This window comes from Dermacentor albipictus, chromosome 5 (assembly GCF_038994185.2).
Source record: "Dermacentor albipictus isolate Rhodes 1998 colony chromosome 5, USDA_Dalb.pri_finalv2, whole genome shotgun sequence".
Lineage (NCBI taxonomy): Eukaryota > Metazoa > Arthropoda > Arachnida > Ixodida > Ixodidae > Dermacentor > Dermacentor albipictus.
Window position 1 is genome coordinate 103540939 of NC_091825.1, and position 21513 is coordinate 103562451.

Consider the following 21513-nt stretch of genomic DNA (forward strand, 5'->3'; position numbering starts at 1 on the left):
TGCTCTCCAGCGATCGCCAGGTCGACCAAGAAGGTCTGATTCGGCGAGCACAACTGGCAGCAGCATCCAGCGGAGCCCTGGACTAAGGGCAACCGACCGTTGTGTTAGAAGATGGACGATTCCATCTGAAGACCGCAGAAGACCAGCGAATCTAGAGCTGATAAAGTTTTTCACTCACACACACTCGTGAAATTTCTGGCACTGCTGATACTAACATCTTGCAAAATTACATAAACGCTGTCTGTAACTGGTTAGACTTGTGGTTAATGCAACTAAACCCATCTAAATACAAAACCATGCGTGTAACCCACCGTGAACATTCTCTTCCGACCTACTTAACAATACTGCCATGGAAGCCGTTACATATTTCAGATACCTAGATGTTCATTTAACCTGTACACTTTCCTTGTCTTTACACATCCACAGCGTTATCAATAAAATAATCGCCTTTTAGGTTATATCCATCGAAACCTTTCTTCCGCCCGTCATCACTACAGTTAACTTTGCACAAGACGTTAATCAGATGTAAAATGGAATACGCTTCATCAATTTAGGATTCGCATGCTGAAACACTTACCCACTCTCTCGAACGTGTTCAAAATAATTCCTCGCGCTTCATCTTAAGCAGTTATAACCGTGCGGCAAGCGTAAGTTTTATTAAAGATATCCCGCAACTTTCATCGCATCCTGCTCGTCGCAAATGCTTTCGCCTAGCTGTTTCATAAGATATACATCCAGAATTCATATATGCGCGATAATCTTATTTCATCCCCAACCTACACATCTCCTCGAATTGATAATCACCACGAAGTTGGACTTTTTGCAGTGTCGTACTAGAGCCTGCCGGGAGTCTTTTGTTCCCATGAACAGTCAAGAATGGAACCACCTTCTCGGCGCGATGACTGTCATTGAAGACCACGCACAATTTCGCACGGTCATAATCGACACCATCACTTCGGGCTTCACATGATCATCACTATGTCACTTGCTGCCTTCCTTTATTCTTTGTTGTTTTGTAACCTTTTCTTTTTTACCCCACTCAGCTCTGCAATACCTTTGTGGTCTTGAGAGTATAATAAACGAAAAAAATTAAATGAAATTATGTATTTAGGCGAAATACAAAAGTCGGACTTGTTCCAAGCGACGGCAAACGACATTACTTTGGTTTCTGTCCAGCTACGCTACATTTGCATATTTTAAAATTTGTGGCACTACGTGCGATACATGGTATATACCGTATTTGCACGTGAATAACACAACCACAAATATAATGCGACGGGGTATTTAAACTCTCTCCGAAAAAAGAAATACAAATATATACAGGGTGTCCCAGTTAACATGGACCAATATTTTTGAAAAACCCAAGAGCTCTAGAGAAATCGTGCCGACTGCATAGTAGCGGCATTCGTATGCACTTAAGCCAGTATTTTTTCATCACGAAGTATTAATTTTTTTTGCTTTTATTTAGTGAACTTTTAAATTATCGCTTGAATATCGCAATCATATTGATTACAATGTTGTAGGGCACCTTAAATAACCTCCGAATCAAGCATTTATGTCGTGCTGAAGTGGTCCTGGTTGTTTTTTCCAAGAAAAACAAAAGCCCGCGAAATACGAAATAGATGCGCACTCGCACGCCGCTACTCAATTGTGCCTACAAGCAACCATTGACAGATATGCGGCTGCATTCTCTTATCGCCGCATCGTACAAGGCTCCGCTACGCTTATCAATGCGCCAGCGGCGTGTTCTCTCGATACCGCGACCATCACATAGCGTGAATGACATAGCCTTGTATCGAGCTGCCGCCGCTAGTAAAGCCGTGTATCCGTGGCTATCCGCTTGGGAGCGCTTTTGTTTTTCCTCGGAAAAACCAACGACGCAAAGCTGAGCACTAAACAAATGCTTGATTCGGAGGTTACTTGAGGTGCCCTACAACTCTGTAATCGATATGTTTGCGATTCAAGCAATAATTAAAGAAGTTCACAAATTAAAAGTAATTAAGTAATACTTGGTGATGAAAAAATACTGGCCGTAAGTACATACGACTACGGCTACTATGCAATCGGTACGATTTCTCTAGAGCTCTTGGGTATCTTTAAAATCTTGGTCCAAATTAACTGGGACACCCTGTATAGTGGCGACTGGATTTTTGTCGCAACTTGCTACAAACGGAACTACACGGAATCAACCTCTAAAAGATTTTTTTTAATAATTCCCCAACACCTGTATTCCGTGCAGAAATTCAATCTCGCTGGACGCGCGGTATGCGCCGAACGTCCAATTTACACGTTAAATAGCGACTTCTTTGGCTGCTGTTACGCAGCCAAAGCTAGCTTCAAACAGCGCCAATTCCACCCTCAATATACACAGCAACAAAGGCGGCAATGAAATAAGGGAGATGACGAAAAATGACTGTCGCAAAATAATAATAATAATAATAATAATAATAATAATAATAATAATAATAATAATAATAATAATAATAATAATAATAATAATAATAATAAAACACCTTATCCGGCTATCGAAGCGCGGCCGCCCTCTGTTTGACAAATGTAGATTTCGTGCATGCATCACCTGTACTTTCATCTGTGTAGCGAAATCACGAAGATGGTCGAAGTACAGATTGACCCGGTCGCATGCAAGTACAGCCGGCCGCAAAATATTACGGACCATCAAATGTTAGAAAACGCTCAATATCTCGGCAACCTCACAACGCAGCCTAGCTGGTATTTGCATTTCGGACCTCGACTAGAATATGTGCTAAAAACGTTGTCGTATGCAGCTTTACTCGCTACTGGTACAGGCTTATCGGTTATTGAACGTTCTCCGAACTATCGTGGTCCGTAAACTTTTGGGGCCCGGTGTAGACGCGCGGGCATCAAAGCGTTGGAAAACCTTTTATTATTATTGTCATTTGGAGAATGATCAAACCGCTTATTTTCTGACGGATCCGTTATTATAAACTTACGTTTACTTGGGCTTGTATAGGCGGTCCCTGCCGACTCGCAATTATCGGCTGGCAACTGTACTATACTGGTTACATAATCTGGTTACATACCAAAGTTTTAAGCGCTGAACACCTTGTTTTCTGTGTTTTAACTATAGCTGCTACATTTTACTCAACGTTTCCGACAACAGTATCACGAGTGTGTATACGTGACACGTAGTAAAGCACCCTTTCACAGCCTTCCCGGTAAAGGGAACTCCTGCTTGTCCAAACAAACGAGATGCTACTGCAGTATATCTCCCATTAAGAGGAAGCTTTAGCTCGGGTGCTCCTATCTAAATACATGTAAAAGGAGAATTCGTTTTTCTCGGCAACCACTGCACCAAATTTGACGGGGTTTGCTGCATTTAAAAGAAAAGCTTAAAATCTAGTGACTGTTGGTTTCGAATTTTCGATTTAGGTCGTCAAATTTTTATAAAAATTTGGCGAAAAACGCAAATTTTCAGAAAACGAAACTATCAAGTTTACAATCCTGTAACTCAGCAAGAAAAAATGATATCGCAATTCTGTGAATTGTACCTGATAGCCCATCTAAAGCGGACAAAATTGATATGTTACACATGAACCTCAAAAAATGGAGTGATGTGTAATTACAACTTTTGCAGAACCTTTGTAAACAACGTAACAAATTCACGTATAAGGTAAACTGACATATAAAATTTGTCCGCTTTGAATGGTCTAATGAATGCCGTTTACAGAATCGCGATATCTGTTCTTGATGCAGAGATATTAGCTTGTAAACTTCGTTCTTCTATTTTTTTCAAACATTTGAATTTTTGAAAATCCTTTCAACAAAATTCAAGCCCTAAATCAAAATTCCGCTTCCAACAGTCACTAGAATTTAACTTTCTCTCTCAAATGCAACAAATTTCATTAAAATCGGTCCAGGGGTTATCTCAGAAAAACGTTTTTGCGTTTTTACATGTATTTGAATAGGCCGCGTCGGAGTTGGGCCCGAGCTAAAGCTTCCTCTTAAGTTATACTCGCTGAGCGCTCAGTTTGCGCGGGATACGCGTGTTTAGACAGTGTGCGGCCGCATTAAAGTGACTTGTGTGCGTTCTAGCATTGCTCGAGAAGGTACACGTCGTGGCACCATGCCTTACGACGTTCGCCCCTACCAGCCATTTCTATATAGTGCTCTCTAAAAAAAAAGGTTTATCGCTTAAAGCTACACTTTTCACTCAGATTTTGTAACAGTTAAGCGATCTTATTTTGGTCCGCAAAACACTCGGTTTCGTTGCCGACCACGGACACGCCGCAAAACGAGTCCATGTCCCGTAGCGGCCCGCTTCATCCGACGGACAGGTGCACATACAAAGAGGGGTTTCCAATCTCTTCCCTGACGGTCTAGCGGCAATTCCAAATGCTTCACTGGGCGATAATATATATATATATATATATATATATATATATATATATATATATATATATATATATATATATATATATATATATATATATATATATATATATATATATATATATATATATATATATATATAGCACTGCCTGGGCGCTGCGCGAAAAATCCGGCGTCGGCGTCCAGCGTCGACCGTCTTCGAGCGAAAATTTATTGCAAACCACGCGCACCCAACCACACAGGCCCTCCGTAGCCGTTACTGAAGTAATCGAATTTCTGAAAGTAAAATACGTAAAAAAAAAATCTCGACAGTACGACTTGCACACAACCTACAGTCATGATAGCGTCTGATCGTAATTTGAATGTACGAGAAAACGTACTTTTGTTACGCGGAGGCTCAAACATAAACCCCTTTGTCCAGCGTTTCTACCAATCATTGAGCGGCGCGCCGAACTCAGCTTCCTCGCAGTACCACCATCCAAAATGGCGCTCGTCTCCGCGTTTCTACCGGAAAGCCCGCCTTCGCGCATAACGTTCACCGCCAGCGTTTCCCGGTAAAGGTTACATAAGCAGCAGTTGCCGGGAAGCGTCAGAAGCAGTCAGAGATCCTTGAATGCTATCGCGTTCCACTCTTAAGAGGAAGCTTTAGCTCTGGTGCTCCTATGTAAATACATGTAAAAGGGGAATTCGTTTTTCACGGCAACCACTGCACCAAATTTGGCGCGGGTTTGTTGCACTTAAAAGAAAAACTTAAAATCTAGTGACAGTTGGTTTAGAATTTTCGATTTACGTCGTCAATTTTTTATTAAAAATTGGCGAAAATTGAAAATTTTCAGAAAGCTCAACCATGATCTTAACAACGCTGTAACTCAGCAAGGAAGAATATCACAATTATGTGGATTGCATATGATAGTACATCTAAAGTGGACAAAATTGATATCTAACATATGAATATTACAAAAATTTGTGATATGGAAATACTAGCAGAACCCTTGTAACCAACGTAACCAATTCACGTAAGATGAAAAATGACATCAAATTTGTCCGCTTTGAATCATCTAATGGATGCCGTTTACAGAACCGCGATATCTGTTCTTGATGTAGAGCTATGAATTTGTAAACCTTGAGCTTCTACTTTTTTTCAAACGGTTGAATATTTGAAAATCTTTTAAACAAAATTAGAGCCCTAAATCGATATTACGCTTCCAACAGTCACTAGAACTTAACTTTCTCTCTAAATGCAACCAATTTCATTAAAATCGGGTCAAGGGGTTATCTCAGAAAAGCGTTTTTTGCGTTTTACATGTATTTGAATAGGCCGCGTCGGAGTTGGGCCGTCCTCCAAATTTCTTTCCTATGCGATTTGGACACTCGCGACTTAAATCAGCCTAGCTGCAAAGGCCAATGCATTAGCCTGGCGACTAGTTGACATCTTGACGTTGTGAAGTCATGTTTGACAATTCAAGCGCGATCCAGAGGACATAACTTTGGCGTCAGTTTGTGCAAAGGTTCTATGGCAGCCGAGGGTTACAGCAAATATACACGCGAAGGAAGGTCCTGCCGCCGTAACCATTTACAGCGCATCTGCAAACTGACGACTCGTTCACTCATTCAGATGTCTAACTTGGTGATGACTGTGAACTGCTTTAGTTGCAGGAGGAACTTGACTCAAAGGCAGTTGTAGACACTATATATACACTCGTTAAAACACTTAACTATAGAGCTCGCATTGCGGGCGACCTTCCTAGCTCGTTTACTACGCCAAAGGTCGCTCAACATATTGCAGTCCAGTGATAAACGGTATTCACATACATAACATGCCACTTTCAGCTGGTAGGACATTTTCCGCATTCAGGCTAGGCGTAATGTCATAAGATTAAGCCTTTCAAACGGCAAACCCCTATAATGGTTATCTGCCCTGCGAACCTTACTCCGGCGTACAAGTTGCGTCATGAAAATAAACCGATAAATCGCGGAGCGCGCTTAGCAAACATTAATATACCTTGATCGATTCTTAAAGACATAATTTACCACAAATACGTATTTTCAAGGCCAAGTTTGGAAATTGTGCCCGACATTAGATCAAAATCCAATCTTATATGCGACTTATTCTTGCATTTAGTGCCAATGCAAAACTTGATATTGCTAGTATGTGATCAATAATATCTACAAGTGGATCCACTTCAACGCCGCGAAGCCACCTTTGCTGCACGAATAGACCGAACGGGACTAGTTAATATCACACAACAGCTACTGGTCAGTACTGCACCAGCCAGCACACACACAACAGGTTCACAAGCTGCCAAAGAACCTCGAGGAGAAGTCGAAGTTTGACGGCGGCGGAGGGACGGGAGGCGGCGTCTCTGGGATGTGGATGCCCTCGGTCTCCAGCAGCCTCAGCCGAACCTCCATGTCCAACAGAATGCCCATGTCTCCTCGCGCTTCGATGCTGCTCGCGGTGTTGCCCAGCAGGACGTCCAGCCCGTCGAGCCACCGGTTAAGCACCTTAGCGTTAGGAGCCACCAGATTGAGCGGCTGCCCGTCGCCACAGCCCACGATGGAAAACGCCAGGTCGACTATCTGCCTGGCCGCCTTCCGCGCCTGAGGGCAAGACGAGCCCGTGTTGATCATTTCGATGTCCGACACCAGAATGGTCTCGGACAGCTCCTCGATGTCGACGTCTTCGCACGTGGCGTTGCAATCGCCGTAGTGAACGGCCTTTAGGTTGCGGGCCAACTTGACGAAGACGTAACAGTCCTTGATGCGGTTCCCCTTGGCGCCGTACTTTTGGAACCTGGCTCCCTTGCAGAGAACGTTGATGCGGTTCTCGTTCACCAGGGAGACAATGTCGGCACGGAGCGAGTCCCGCAGCTGGTTCACGGCTCGAGACTGCCTCTCGGACGCCTTGCGTTCGTCGTTTTCCCGCTGCAGCTGCTTGAGGATCTCCGAGTAAGGCAGGGAGGACAACGTCGTGCGGAAGCCGTTGATGTCCGCGCAGTGCGGATTGAGCCTGAGCGCCCGGCCGATCTGCTCGTTCACGATGCCGAAAACCTTGCGGATGCTCGCCACCGACGCTCTCATCTCGCGCCACGTCTTGAACACGAGCAGCATGCAGACGCTGAAGATCTCCTCGAAGAAGCACTCGTGGGAGAAGTACATGAGCGAGAAGGTGCCCTCGTCGTCGCCTCCGGCCGGCTTGCCGACCCTGAACACCCGGCACAGGAGATCGGTCAGCAGGATGCTGCTCTCGACCAGCGGGCACATGTGCTCCGGAGAACTGAACAAGTTTTCCTGGATCGCCGTGGTGAAGCTCAAGTTGTACTTGTCGGCGAAATACAGGAGGTTCTCTATGGCAAGTCTGCCTGCAGGCTTCGCGAAGTCCTTCAGCGGTACACTCACGTTCTCGAGTCCCATGGCGGTGTGGCGAACCGAGAGGCGTCGCTTGCTGTCCAGCTGCTTGTACCTGGCGTCATCGCAATTTAGACCGCTCTCGGCAAACTTCAAGAGAATGTCCACCTTGCCATTCAAAGCGAGGTCTTCGGTGTCAACGCTGGCTTTCCAAAGCCGCTCGTACAAACTGAGCATCTGCGCTTGAAAGACGTGCAGAGCGCGCGCCAACTCCGAATCCACTTGGCCGTAGTTTGTGAGCCTAGTCCACACAACGCTCTTTATCTTCCAGTTACTAATGGCATTCTTAAGGGCGTCTCTGTGACCAGGGTTGCCTTGGGCGAAAAGCGCGTTCAATAACATGACGCAGTTCCTCATGACGACCACTGACCCTTCTTGCATCAGCAACGCGTACCGCTCCCAGGGCATGCCCATGAAAACCGTTTCGTATGCTGCTGCGTTACTAGTAACCACACATTCAAGCACACTGAGAAAAACTTCCACATTATTCCAATCCGTACCGTTAGCACAGTTCGTCTCCTTCAGTATCCTGCTCAAGCACTTGGTCGAAAGTATCTCCCACGTTATCAGGCAATGATCGATCAGACCCTGAAGGCACAGAAGCGCTCGGCAAAGCATGCTTCCTTTGTACACACCGGCTTCAATCCAGTTCACAATGGTACTGTGACCGTCGTAGGCGATGAACCTGACGGCGGAGTCGGGATCCGCGGCGAGGATCAGCAGCGCCTGCAGGGCTTCCGCTTTCTCGTCCGGCGTGCCGGAGCTCAGCTTCTCGATGACATCGTTCCTGTTCATCGGCATCCGCACGAGCTGGAGCATGTCTCCGTTCCTGATGTCCAGCTTGTTGGCGTCGAAGATGTACGCTTCGCTGCCGTCGTACTTGATCGCGTAGCAGTCGGGGTCGGCGATGCCCACTCGCTGGCACACGTCATCGATGATGGTGGACAGTGGCAGATCCAGATCAAGATCGAGCAGCTGATCTCCGCGGGGAGTCCTGACGCCGACCTTCGCCCGCCTGCCGACGGCGGGCGGCTTCGCGGGACAAGCCATCGCAGATCCGCTAATCGGGGCGCCCGTGACCCTGCGCAGTCATATACTCATCGCACGCCCGGCGAGCGCAAGTTTATCCATCCCCGACCCGGCGTGGACTTCGTGCTGACGCCTCTATCGGGGTCGAGCTTCCTTATCGGCAGCGCGCTGCGATACCGCCGCAGCATCAGTGGGGCCGTTGCGTCAGCGAAGCGCGGCGAATATCGGTTGTATCGGTGCCGGCGGCGAACCGGGGCGAGGAAGACTCACACGCTCGGCGCGTTCCGGCGCGCTTACAAGCGCGATCACGTGCGCCCCCGCAGTCATGGACCACTGCGTACACATCACCGACGGCACGCGCCGCTGCGAGGCGTACAACACGCAACACGGAATTCCGCAGCGGCAGCTGTCGCCCGACGAGTGCGTTTAGCGGCGGCTGCACCACGCTCCCGCGTCGACGGCATCGTGCGTCCGGTGCGTTCGGTGGCGACTTCGTACGCCGTTGGGCCACAGCCGCTGCGGGCGCGTCGACGAATGCGCCGGGCGGCAAAGTTGCGCCGCTGCCATCACGCCACTGGCGTAGCGCCGTCGTCGCTGCCGGCGCAACGTCACTTACCTGACAAGCGCGCGTCTTACGGTAAGGACACCCGAGACGACCTCGGGAAACTCGACCACGGAGGAGTGAGTCGTGGTGGAGAGGGCCTCGCGGCAGTCGGCGCACGCTCGTTGATGGGAGCGGCGGGCACGGCGCCGACGCACGCCTCCCATCTCGCGTAAGCGCGCTCGCTGCACCGTATTTCTTTTTTCTCTCTCTCTCTCTCTCTCTCTCCCCCCTTTTTTTGCGTCACTCGCGAACGAGCGGGAATGCAGCGGCGATAATTTCAACCTGTTCCTGTTTTCTCCCTTGCGTTAAAAAAATAAATAAAAAAGAACACGCAACACACGGTGCAGATCATTGCTCACTATATGCCCTCATGTAGCATACAATGAAATAGAAAAAAAAAAACGGTATGAGAAACACCGCAGCAGTGGCGGTGGGGGCCCGTGCACCCGGTATGCCGCTCAGGGGCTAGGCCACTGCACCTCGGCAGGAGGCCATGTAATAATTTCCACCACAATCTTTAATGTGCACGGTACTCGAGAGCGCCTTTTTTGCATTCCGTCCACGTAGGGAATGCGGCCACCGGGGGCCGTGAATCGAACCCACGACCTCGTTCTCTGCAGTGGAGCACCATGGTCATTCACCAATTACAGCCGCAGCAGCGATTACGGATGTAGTCAAGACAAATCCAGTACCATTGTCGATGAATTTCCATGCTGACGAGTAACCCAGGATTTCTACTACGAGGTCTGCCTGGAAAGTTCACAAACTTTTATTTTTTTTCTTTTATTTAAAAGAAAGTTTTGAGGCTTTATGGGCCAAAACTACAATATGATTACGAGGCACACCGTAGTGGGGAATCGAAATTATGGCTACCTTTGTTTCTTTAACATGCACTTAATGCATGGTTCACGGGCGTTTTTGCATTTTGCCCCCATCGAAGTGTGGCTGCTGTGGCCGGTATTTGATCCCATGCCCTCGGGCTTATAGCAGCACAACGCCAAAGCGACTAAGCAGCCACGGCGTCTTCTTTTTTTATTCTTGTTCCAGTTTATATTTCAAACTACATTGTTGATAAGAAAGGAATCCTCGGCCAATAAATTGACTACACATAGTTCGTAACTTAGAAAGTCACTGCAATTAGCCCTTCCCGGAAATTAAGAACTGCTCTCAAAGCCATTGGTATGAATCCACTGGCGCCACTAGAAAGATTCATCTGCTGAGCTCTGAAACATTCCAAATCGAATGTTTCGGTAAACAGTTCATTTCTTTGGGGTAGAACCACTAGATTTGATGCACACACTTTCCGTGCAGACCTTGCAGTCACAAACTCTGCCCTTCCACGTACTACAGGAAAAACAAAAATTCTAGTTTAGAGCCTACAATATAGTGGAGAGAGTGAAAAAAGGAAAGACAGGGAGGTTAACCAGACAAATGACTGGTTTGACTGCCCTGCACGGGGGAAAGGAGGTGACGGATTGAAAGAAAGGAGGAAAAGGCAAAAGGAGAGAGAAAGTTCACATGCTCACTACTAAACACAGAGGGCCTGTAGGCACCTTCCCTGGTTTGTTGATTTTAGAGAAGTCATTGAAGCTCACATAGCTGTCTGGGTTGGTGATTGGTGAGGGCACACTGCAAGCCTTCATGCACACGTTCGTATGTACATACATAGGTGCACGCACATACACACATGCACAGAAAAGACTATTCAGTGGCTTAGGCTTTCTTTGAAGAGCCTTGTCACATGAGCACAGGAGAAGCACAAAAATAAACCACCTTTTAATACAGATCACAGTGGTGAGAAATGAACGAACAACATGGAACATCCAGACGCAGGGTCTTAGCTGAAGAACAAAAGAAGCTATGAATGGAACAGATGCTCAGATTTACAAGGGATGTTCTTTCTCTTGAATGCACAGAACTGAAGCACACTTAACTATGGACCAGTATCGCACAACAACCTTCTTGCTGGAAGTTTGTTGCTCGGACAGTACAAAATGAGGCACCATCAATGAAGCTGACTTGCTTTGGGCTCTGGCCTTGAAGCACTTCACGGCTCTCTGTCGATTGTGATGCATCCATCGTCAGCCAGCGGCTGGTAGATGAGTTCCAAGGAAGAGTTCATCAGGTCTATTTCGATGGGATCGCTATCTTTCTTCTGTGGCAAAAATAAAGGAAGAGGAACCAGTAATACGGCTTAGTACAGCATTGGCACAAGAGGAAATGAATGAGCATGCATGTTTTACGAGCATAATGCAAACGAGAAGTGGGGGATTGTAACCCCCCCTTTTACCCCAGACGTCAATGGACCCAGCGTTCTGAAGCCCTTCCCAGAAGCTGTCATCTCAAGTTGAGTATGCAAATAAAGTGAGCACAATGCACACACAGTAAGCCTCTTAAAAGATTAGGACTTCTTGGTCACCCTACTTATCGGTGTCGGAGCCGTCAGGTCTTGCTAGATTCGACTAGTTTCGAACACTCAGCTAGCCTCAAACCAAGTGAAACTTAAGGTTAGACCACAGCACTTAAAGATGTGCAAGTTGGATGTGGCTTCTCCCCGTTCGTCGAGTTAGTGCATGGCAAAGCTGGTCCGCACCACATAGCACAGCCAGACAGGAGTATATGATTGAGAGCGCCCACTCTAGCCCTGTCATGTACAAAGCAAACACTGCGCTTGCATGTAGCGGCAGCCTGCTCCGTAGCGTAGATACCGCAGCCGCCGTGGGATGCCGCGATGAGTCTACTGGCCGAGCACACTGTGGCTTGCTGAGGACAACCGCATTTGGCACGTCGTAGGCAGAAAAATCAGAAATAGTGGCATCTACGTGAACATCCAAAATCAAATTTGAACTGCATGCCAGTAGCCGGAGCGTTGTGGACACACCCCAATCTGCAGTAGCCTTTGCAGTGTAAATCGTTGCAAGAACTTATTGTGGCAAAGTATTTCTGAAATAGTCTAATTTAATTTCAAATGCATTTCTAAACTTCAAGAAAAAGTGGTTCGGGCCCCCTGAAGTTATCAGTGCACATGTGCAACACGAAAGCCTGAAATATTTTTCATATATGGCATGCAGCTAGCACTACTGTTTAGTAAGTAGCCTAAGTGCAACCTTTCAACACTCAGGTGCTGGACAACATAGGCATGATCTTCTCTACTTTGAAGTTCAAAGCAGTATTTCCTGCTTCAGTGTCTGCAAGCTGGGATAATGGCTTTGCCAAATTTAACACTTTAGAATGTTTTATGAACAAAAAGCAAACTGCTCACTTTTTATATTTCAGGAAAACTGAACAAAAGAACACGTTGGTAAGTAAATTGCTTGAAAGAATTTTAAGAAATGAACGAGGTCAGCTAATGAATTGGCTTGCTCTGTATATATCTGCTTACAATGGATGTGATGCAACAATACACCATAACAGTTATTGAGCATATTAATTCAGAAAACTGACAAAGTTCATTTATTCCAAAAAGTGGTGGAGCCGAGCATTTAGGGAAATGGCCATAATCAAATACGCAGGATGTCTGAATATTGCTGGATATGAAAAAAAGGTTGCATAGGAGCTACTTTTTTTGCCTTACTGTACCAAACTTCACTTGCAAGGGGGTGCAAGAAAGATCATTCTTTCTATTAGCAAGTGAAGTAACAATGAATTTGGAAAAAAAGGGTGGGGCACCGAATGAAGTTGGACAGCCTGGACCATGATGCAACATACGCTCAGAAGGCAATAATGAACCTCAGAAGCATCTAGAAGACAATGATTTATACTTCAAGTCATAAACCCTGTGCAGTGCAGCAAAGCTAGAAGCCACGTCAGCCAATCACAAACAAGAACTGGCTGCATGCCTCGATGAAAAGAGCAGTGCTTACACATTACGCACCACTAACACTTCTATGATTTCTCCAATCACCCAGCAACACTCAAACTAAGATCGATTACCAGCAGATACTGGGGCAAGCCCCTCTGTTTTTTGAGCCTGGTTGGCGGATTACGCCCATAGGTTCTGCAGCACTGCACTTCATTTTTGAGAGGAAGTGTAGCTAAGCAACTGGTGGAAGTTTTCCTTCTAATTTATCTTTTTTTCTATTAGCTTTTACTTGTGCCTCATAACTTTTTTTAAGCTACTGTTCTGCTGCAGCCATACTTCGTTTTCTCGGAGTACAAACCAAGTAATACAATAAAGAAGCTACACTGACCTTGATTCTGGCAAGGCAGCCAATTTTGTCATCAAAGAGAATATCTGACATCATCAACCTTGCTTTGTTTTTGTCGCCGACAATGGTAACACCGTGAAAGCGACAGGCCTTTGCTTGCATGGGAATGTCCAGAAACTTGGCTGGCAGCACACGTAAGCTGTAATGAAACGCAGGCAAGACAGGCACTTACTTCTTAAGCTAAGGCACTGATTGAAGAAGAGGACAACATGACAATAAGCAGCCAGCGACAATCAATGCCACAAGATGCAAAAGGCGAACAACAAAGAAGTTGGATGATGCCATACTCTTCTTTCAAGATGGATTCGCTGTTCCCGTAGTCAACGTAGAAGACTGTCACCTTCTTCTTCTTAACGCCAGTCACAATACCACGATACCACAATTTGTCGTAGCCATACTTGCCAATGCATGGTGTACCTGAAAGCAAAACAGGCACATGGGAGTCACACAAATAGCAAAGCAAATGAAATACACCTGGTTTTGCCACACCATGTAAAGCTTAACCAGAGAAAGGTGCACAGAAACACAGAAACTTGAAGTGATCAACAGTGGCAAAACAATGAATGTTCAAGTGTTGTTCTTTGTTTCTGGCCCGGCGGAGTCAAGTCTTTAACTGCTCCCCTTGACTAGTCCCATTGTCAGAGACATCCGTTGCTCTACCACTGTATGTAAAACTTAGATACCGAAGATTGTTCTCTTTCTTGTGCTTATAAACACATGGTTACTACAGTGTATCCCTACGTAAGACCTTAACCTCACTGAGCTTTGCTGAAGCAGACGGCAAAATGATTGTGGCCATAAAATCTTCCACAAGTAATGGGCATCTTGCCTGCAGCATTAGTGAAATGGCAGTGAGAGCAACAGGCCCTGTTCATCTCCACATGATTTTGACTGAAATGTGCTACAAGAGAGACAAGGGACACAGAGGACAAATATGGGAACATCCCAGTACTTTTAGTGCATTAGGAGTGTCAAAGTGGAAAGAAATGTGTGAAGTATGGGTTACGTAGTGGGGGTATAATATACAGTAGTGCCACTGACGAATTAAGATTTGGAGCAATTTTTGGAGCAGGAAAATGTTAATTTCAGTGCAATTTAGAGCACCTAAATACAGATTTTGGAGCACTAAGGAGTAAATATATGCCAATTACTGAAAACATCCTAGGCTATTTCAAACGCTTCAAATCAAAAATAATTATTCCAGAAAGTATTTACTGGCTATAAAACAATGTTGCTCTACCTCCAAATACAGGAAAATGGAGACCTATTTGAGTATCCCTTTATTTAAATGAAGACAACAAACCTGTTCACACAGCATGCTGTCTCTACCGTATTTTCCTGTGTACAAGTCACACCCTTGTATAAGCCGCACTCCACTTCTGCAGTAAAAAACAGCCACTTCTGCAGAAAAGTTAATAAAGATATTAAGTTGCACCTTTGTATAGACAACAATGGCACCTCAGAGCGGTGCTGCCGCGCTGACGTGAGAGTGCTGCATGCGGGGCAAAATTTTAACCAGTGGGGTGTACGTCTCTTCGATCTCTCCTTCACGTCGCCATGGTTGCTTGCTGCACTGCACGTGTTTACGCAGGTTTTGTACCGCATGCGTGTGTCTGTGTGTGGACGTCTTCACTCAAAGGACATGTGCACGATGTATACCAGCTTCGATCTGCCTTTAAGATCTGTGGGGTTGACTATTTCCGTGGCTGCAATGTGGCGAAAGGGCAGCTTAGCCACGTAGATGATGCAAAGCAGTGAATTGGAAACAACATTGTATGTGTCACCGGAAAAATCTTCAGCACAAATGATGTGTGTTGGCTAAAGTCATTTTTGCTGTTTCCCACAAAATGTCTGCTACAAATCCGTGTTGTCTCTGTTGGCGACCATGGACTTCCATCGGCATTGTGCGGAAATATACGAAATATATCACTGCACAGCACAAACAAGACATGCGTACACAACTTGAATTAGTACATCCCCCACAGTATAGAATAGAGGCAGCAGCGTAAATCGTTTGGTAATCTTTTAACAGTGGTCAAGAGACGGAATTTGAAAGCATTAGTAATCATTTTTGCTTCAGCAATGCCCGCGCAACCAAGATGCAGGCGTGTATCTTCCAGTAACTCGATTGATCAGTACAGTGGTGATGCAGGAGTGAACTGCAGTCCTGTTCAATGCATCGTACACATGTTCCAATTTCTTGGCACGCATGAACTCCGACCACTGCTAGCGCATGCAACAGAAGTTGTTTCCATTCTTGGGCAGCGCACACAAATGAAACATGAAAAAGAAGACAGCACAAGTGCTGGTTCAACAACTGAAAGTTTTTATTTGAAGAGATTATATACCCAGTAATCACGAAATCCATGTGGAGAAAAGGGGTTACAAGGGGCCCATTTTTTTTTTTTTTTCGCACGCGAAATGCGAAGGTTGTGGGATCGTTCCCCACCTGCGGCAAGCTGTTTCTTCGTCCACTTTCATTTCCATTAGATTATCGTTTCTTTATTTAATTTATGAAGTACAAGTAATTTACCCTACGTTGTCCTTGGTGTCAGTGTTTGCTGGCTTCTTATGATATGAGAAATCCACGTGGATTACATGTAAAAACCATCATATACCCACGAGCGATCATTGAACAAGACCTCTTTGTTTGCCAGTTGTTCACTTACTTTGTTTGGCACACCACGATAATCCATGCCTGTCGGCTGCTTTTTTCGTACTATTCTCTTGGGAATTGGTAGAATTTCACTGGTAGTATCAAACTTTTCGCGTTTGCATTGCTGTTGTGGCAGTTAACAACACAATATTAATTTCCACTCTTTTGAAGAGGTGCCATCGCAAACAGGAGACGTTTCGCACACAGTGCGAGCTAAGCACGAGCACGACTTTGAAGGGAAGCGACGGAAACATACTGATGGGAAGTGAAATCTTCCACCAGGGGAGAAACTAGCACTGGCGTCTAGGATGAAACCTGATGTGTGTACGTCTACAGGAGGCACGCGTTTCATGCATTGCGGGTTTGCACGCACATATTCTCATGATGTGCTGTATTTACCCGATTCTGACGCACTGATCTACTGGAGATTTTGGCCTCCAAACAAAAATCTGTAGCAGCCGTTCAAAGGCTGCAACAGGTTAACGGTTGCGCTCTCATTATCTCTTGCGGTAGGCTGGCACCGAGCTTTCTTCAGAGGTTGTAAGCATGGCAAGGCAGGTGTGCAAATTCAATATCGCCTACTCAGTGATGTGGGAGCCAAAACAAATGTTCGGAAAGTGAGATGCTTGCACGATCTCACAATAGTGCCATTTTTGGACGCCTATAGTGCATGGAACGTGAGCTTGTGTACATTGGCAAGCCTGCATGCTTAGAGTGCTGCCGTGTGACACCTGCCACCTTTAGTAAATACCACATATAAGTCGCACATACCATAAGTCACACCAACATTGATTTTTACACCTTATGAACTTCTTTTTGACAGTTGCCAGCTTAGCCAAGCTTTCAGAAAGTCAGAAACACCTAGCCAAGCTCAATGTCATCAATGCTCTTCTGAGTAAGGCCAGCCTTAATGAGCCCCTGATAATGCCCAAGCATTGGTTTAAAAACCACAGGCACTTGTCAATGGTCTGTTTTATACTCGTAAAGCAGAAGCCTCTGTTCTGCAACTGGCTGATTCACAATTGGCACCGACTGATTATTCAAGTCTTACCAGTACCAGTACTCTTACCGATTATTCCGATTACCGATTATTCGAGTCTTACCAATACTCACGTACGGGTCAGAAACCTGGAGGCTTACGAAAAGGGTTCTACTTAAATTGAGGACGACCCAACAAGCTATGGAAAGAAGAATGATAGGTGTAACGTTAAGGGATAAGAAAAGAGCAGATTGGGTGAGGGAACAAACGCGAGTTAATGATATCTTAGTTGAAATCAAGAAAAAGAAATGGGCATGGGCAGGACACGTAATGAGGAGGGGAGATAACCGATGGTCATTAAGAGTTACGGAATGGATTCCAAGGGAAGGGAAGCGTAGCAGAGGGCGGCAGAAAGTTAGGTGGGCAGATGAGATAAGAAGTTTGCAGGGACAACATGGCCACAATTAGTACATGACCGGGGTAGTTGGAGAAGTATGGGAGAGGCCTTTGCCCTGCAGTGGGCGTAACCAGGCTGCTGCTGCTGATTATTATTATTCAAACGAGCTCGATTATTCGGACTACTTCGAGGCACCTTCACTGGCCCATAAATTGAATGTGCAAGTACGACCAAGTGGTTGAATAATTCGGACTCCGCCTGCTTGAATGGGTACTAATTTGACCAATGAGTTGAGCGGAAATACTAGCAGTACAGTTAAGCCTCGATATGATGAACTTCAATATAACGAAATTCTCAACATAATGAAGCATGTAACGTTTCATAACCTCTTATCCATAGAACACTATGTATTTGGAACATCAATTTAACGAATCGTGTTTGCATGCGATTTGAATATAATGAAATTTCAATGCCGCTGCAAAGGAATGCCGAAACAATAAATTAAACTTCCGTGGTCGCAGATGGTCAGATGATTGAATTACAAGTGGCTGCATGCAAACACACCTCTCAAATTGTGCACTCTGTGACAAGAGCGATCACCGAAGAGGAGCTGCATCATGTTCCGTATAAAGTCCAAGTGCGATAAGATCCAGCACCGACCACACCCAAACCATAGGATAAGCAAACCCTGACAAGTCATTCAGGAGTCCAGCTGTGTTGGTTTCGTGTGTCCAGCATTTGTTTATTTAGGTGTTTAATAACAACACGGTCCTGGAGGCCGCAAGTTGTATAAGCAGCACCAACTCCACCCTTGATGTCTGCGCTGTCAGTCGGCAATGACAGCCGGTCAATTCCTGGGTCGCAATTTTTCGATGATGCATTCTGCTCAATTCTGTATGCTGCCCTTATCATCCACCATTCACGGCCAGCTGCCAACATTGATGAAGCAGATGGAGCGTCGCTATTACCAATGACGAAGCGCAAAAAGGAGTGGAACCAGAAAAGGAACCGCTACAAAATCGCAGTCCTGTTATGGTGCCAGGGGTTCAATATTTGGTGCATGCATTGATTGTACTTTTGTCTACCTATGGCAACAGCATGAAAATGGTAGAGATACGGACTGACCAGATTGCAGGCAAGCCTATGTGTGCACAGCAACTTCTGAAGCTACTTTCACTTCCACGACATTTTGCGTGACTACCACTGGACATGTCATCGGACAATAGCATTTCTGACAGAGTGCCAGGAATGCCATTGCTTGCAGATGCTGAGGAGTCTGATGGTAGTCACACAATACCAAAAATGAGATTCTGAGAAAACTTGAAAAACCAAAATGAGCTTATTTTTATAACAGAACTCCACAAAATATTTTAATATATACAAGTGCTATTGCATTATCAGCCTCCAGGAATGTACTCTTTCTGGCTAGTGTCCCTATGGTGATGCCTGCTGAGCACCTGCTGCATGTTTTCAGCAGATGCACGCTCAGCAGACGTAGCCAGCACCTCGTTTGTCTCAGCAGCAGTGTCGTCAACGCGATCTAGTAGTATCAATCTTCGGTCAATAGCAGAAATCGACGCTAATGCCGGAAGTTTTCCTTGAGCTTCACTGTAAATATGCCGCGAAAATTCCGGCTGCAGAATAGTAGCGTCGTGCCAAAACGTCGATGAAACGCAGCCGTTGTTGGGAGCGCTTCGGGGGACTAGGCCTAACAAGCTATCGAGATCTCCGGCGTCGCTCGCCTGCGGGAGCAGGTGGGCTAAATATAGTTCTACGTAGTGTGAGCTCGCACACATGTTACATCACGTTGGCGAGAACGACAGTCTATCGTTAGACCAATGGTTTGACACACTGGTGCAGCCAGCGTAACCGGTCGCGGCCAACGGACTCCAAAGCACCCCGCGCTGAGCGACGCTTGCCCGTGCACCGATAACGTCGGACTATAAACGTGCCTTATCGATGTCATTGAGAAGCAGCATGGTGGAGTGTCGTTTTTTGACATTGTACGCAGACTTCCTCTTCCTTGTTTTTTAAATTTGGACTTCGTAGTGAACCTCAGAGCCGAGGTTGGCATCGGTGTCAGCGTGGGAAACCTCGTTCGCACACATGGTGTGTGTGGATCGCCCGCGGAGTGATGCAGACGATGCCAGTCTAGCCAATGGCGTAGCTAGCTGAGGGTCACGTGCCTTTGTCGACGAATTACAGCACGCATTGGGCCTTCTGAGGGGACTGTCACGCGCCGTGGAAAAAGCACTTTTTTACGGAAACTGTGGCTCATATTTAGCCCACACTGGTGCCAAAAATTTATATTACGGTTAAAATATTTATTTAGAATGCACAAAATTTGGCGAAGTGGTAGAATAATAGTTGGGAATTCCAAAAATACTGCTTTCAAAATATTGATTTTTTTCGCAATTTCTTGGTCTCTGAATCCCGTGTCCCCCCTTAATGTTATGCCTATAATTTCTCGTTCGATCACTTGTTACACGCTCCTCACCTTCTTGAGCATTTCTCTTACTTATGTAATATTCAATGGTGAAGCAACACAACACTTCAGCCTCTTCAAGTAAACCGCATTCACCAGAGATTCCCTTGGTGTTTCGCTGCACTCACCTATACTTGTGTCCAGCAAATGAGGACAGTCCTCGGCCTCTTTCTGCAAAGCCTCTGCCATGGCATTGAAGGCGTCAATGGAGCAGTTAATGGCCTCCTGCTCATCATTCGATGGATGGGCAAACTTCGCAAGCTGGATGCAGCCCAGGTCAGCGTCATCCAAGTTTGTTACTATGACGGGAAACACCCCATCCTCAGGAAATTCCAAGCTCTTATAAGGACAGGGGATGAGATCAGCTTCCTGGGGTGAAAAATGTAAAAGAGAGGGAGCAAGCCTTCACAAAACGCAGAAAGTGTCAGAAAAAAAAAAAAAACACGATTAACAGTAGAAATCAAACCAGAAGGCTGGATGTGGTAATGATTGAAGTATGCTTGTTGCTTGTTAAGCTTTGCTTGCCAAAAGCAACCTCAACCCAATGACAAGTTCTATGAAGAACTTTGGCATAGTAGTGTCAGTGATGTGACGAAACAATCTTTATGCAACATTAAACCCATCAAAGAAAATGTTAGTGAAACCTGCTTCTAGTAATGCACAAGAATACAGCAAATAATGCCTTCTATTAAACCACCTAAAGACTACCACAAAAACTATATATATATATATATATATATATATATATATATATATATATATATATATATATATATATATATATGTGTGTTTGTTAGATGAGAATTACACCTTTGCAGTTTACCTTCAGGTTCCACCTTATTTTATGACATGGACTTAATCCAGCAAACAAACAGCATCTGTACTTGTGTCAATTTTTGAAACAAGGATCTGTATTATGCGGTTAAAGCTGTTCATACTGATTCAATATAAGTGGGAAGCATTGCTTGAAAAGAAATATGCTTTAATTATTTAATTAAAAAATAATTCACCTAAATTAACAGCTATCTTCTGACAAAAGGAAAAGAAAGGGTATTGTGAGCAAAATTACAAGAATAGGATCAGACTTTTGTACAATAACTGCACAGGCATAATAAAAGTGACATACAGTTATATTTCGATACAGAGAAGTACGTAAGTAAAATCAGTAATTTGCTTCCTGTTATCAAAATTTTGTTATATTGAAATTCTACCTTTTTATGCAAGTAAGTGCAGTCGCCAATCGATTTTTCTTGTAAGGCGCCACAGAATTTTCCGAATTATCGGGCAATCGAAAAAAAAAAGCAAAACTGAATGAGAAAACAATTCATTTTGATGAATTTGGGAGTCGGCAACGAATAACCCAGTTTCATGCCACG

General features: G+C 45.2%; 2 protein-coding genes across 4 annotated transcripts in view; both read right to left on the reverse strand.

The window, feature by feature from the left end:
• Positions 1–5349: 5349 nt before the first annotated feature.
• On the reverse strand, positions 5350–9613 carry LOC135905933 (engulfment and cell motility protein 2-like). The gene has a single exon (XM_065437063.2). The coding sequence runs from the start codon at positions 8827–8829 to the stop codon at positions 6664–6666; it is 2166 nt and encodes a 721-aa protein (XP_065293135.1). The 5' UTR covers positions 8830–9613; the 3' UTR covers positions 5350–6663.
• A 1556-nt stretch (positions 9614–11169) lies between these two features.
• qin overlaps positions 11170–21513 on the reverse strand; it is a 100182-nt gene continuing 89838 nt past the window's right edge. For 2 of the 3 annotated variants that reach the window (XM_070538649.1, XM_070538648.1), the window contains 4 exons: positions 20266–20506; positions 13908–14037; positions 13603–13759; positions 11170–11567 (listed from right to left, as the gene is read on the reverse strand). In XM_070538649.1, the coding sequence (XP_070394750.1) occupies positions 11460–11567; positions 13603–13759; positions 13908–14037; positions 20266–20506 (636 nt within the window). In that variant the 3' untranslated portion in view covers positions 11170–11459. The remainder of the gene's footprint in view (positions 11568–13602; positions 13760–13907; positions 14038–20265; positions 20507–21513) is intronic. The other variant, XM_065437058.2, reaches the window with a different exon arrangement.

Bases quoted from the DNA above. Each gene is read 5' to 3' on its own strand.
- LOC135905933 (XM_065437063.2), bottom strand. From the start codon at position 8,829: ATGGCTTGTCCCGCGAAGCCGCCCGCCGTCGGCAGGCGGGCGAAGGTC.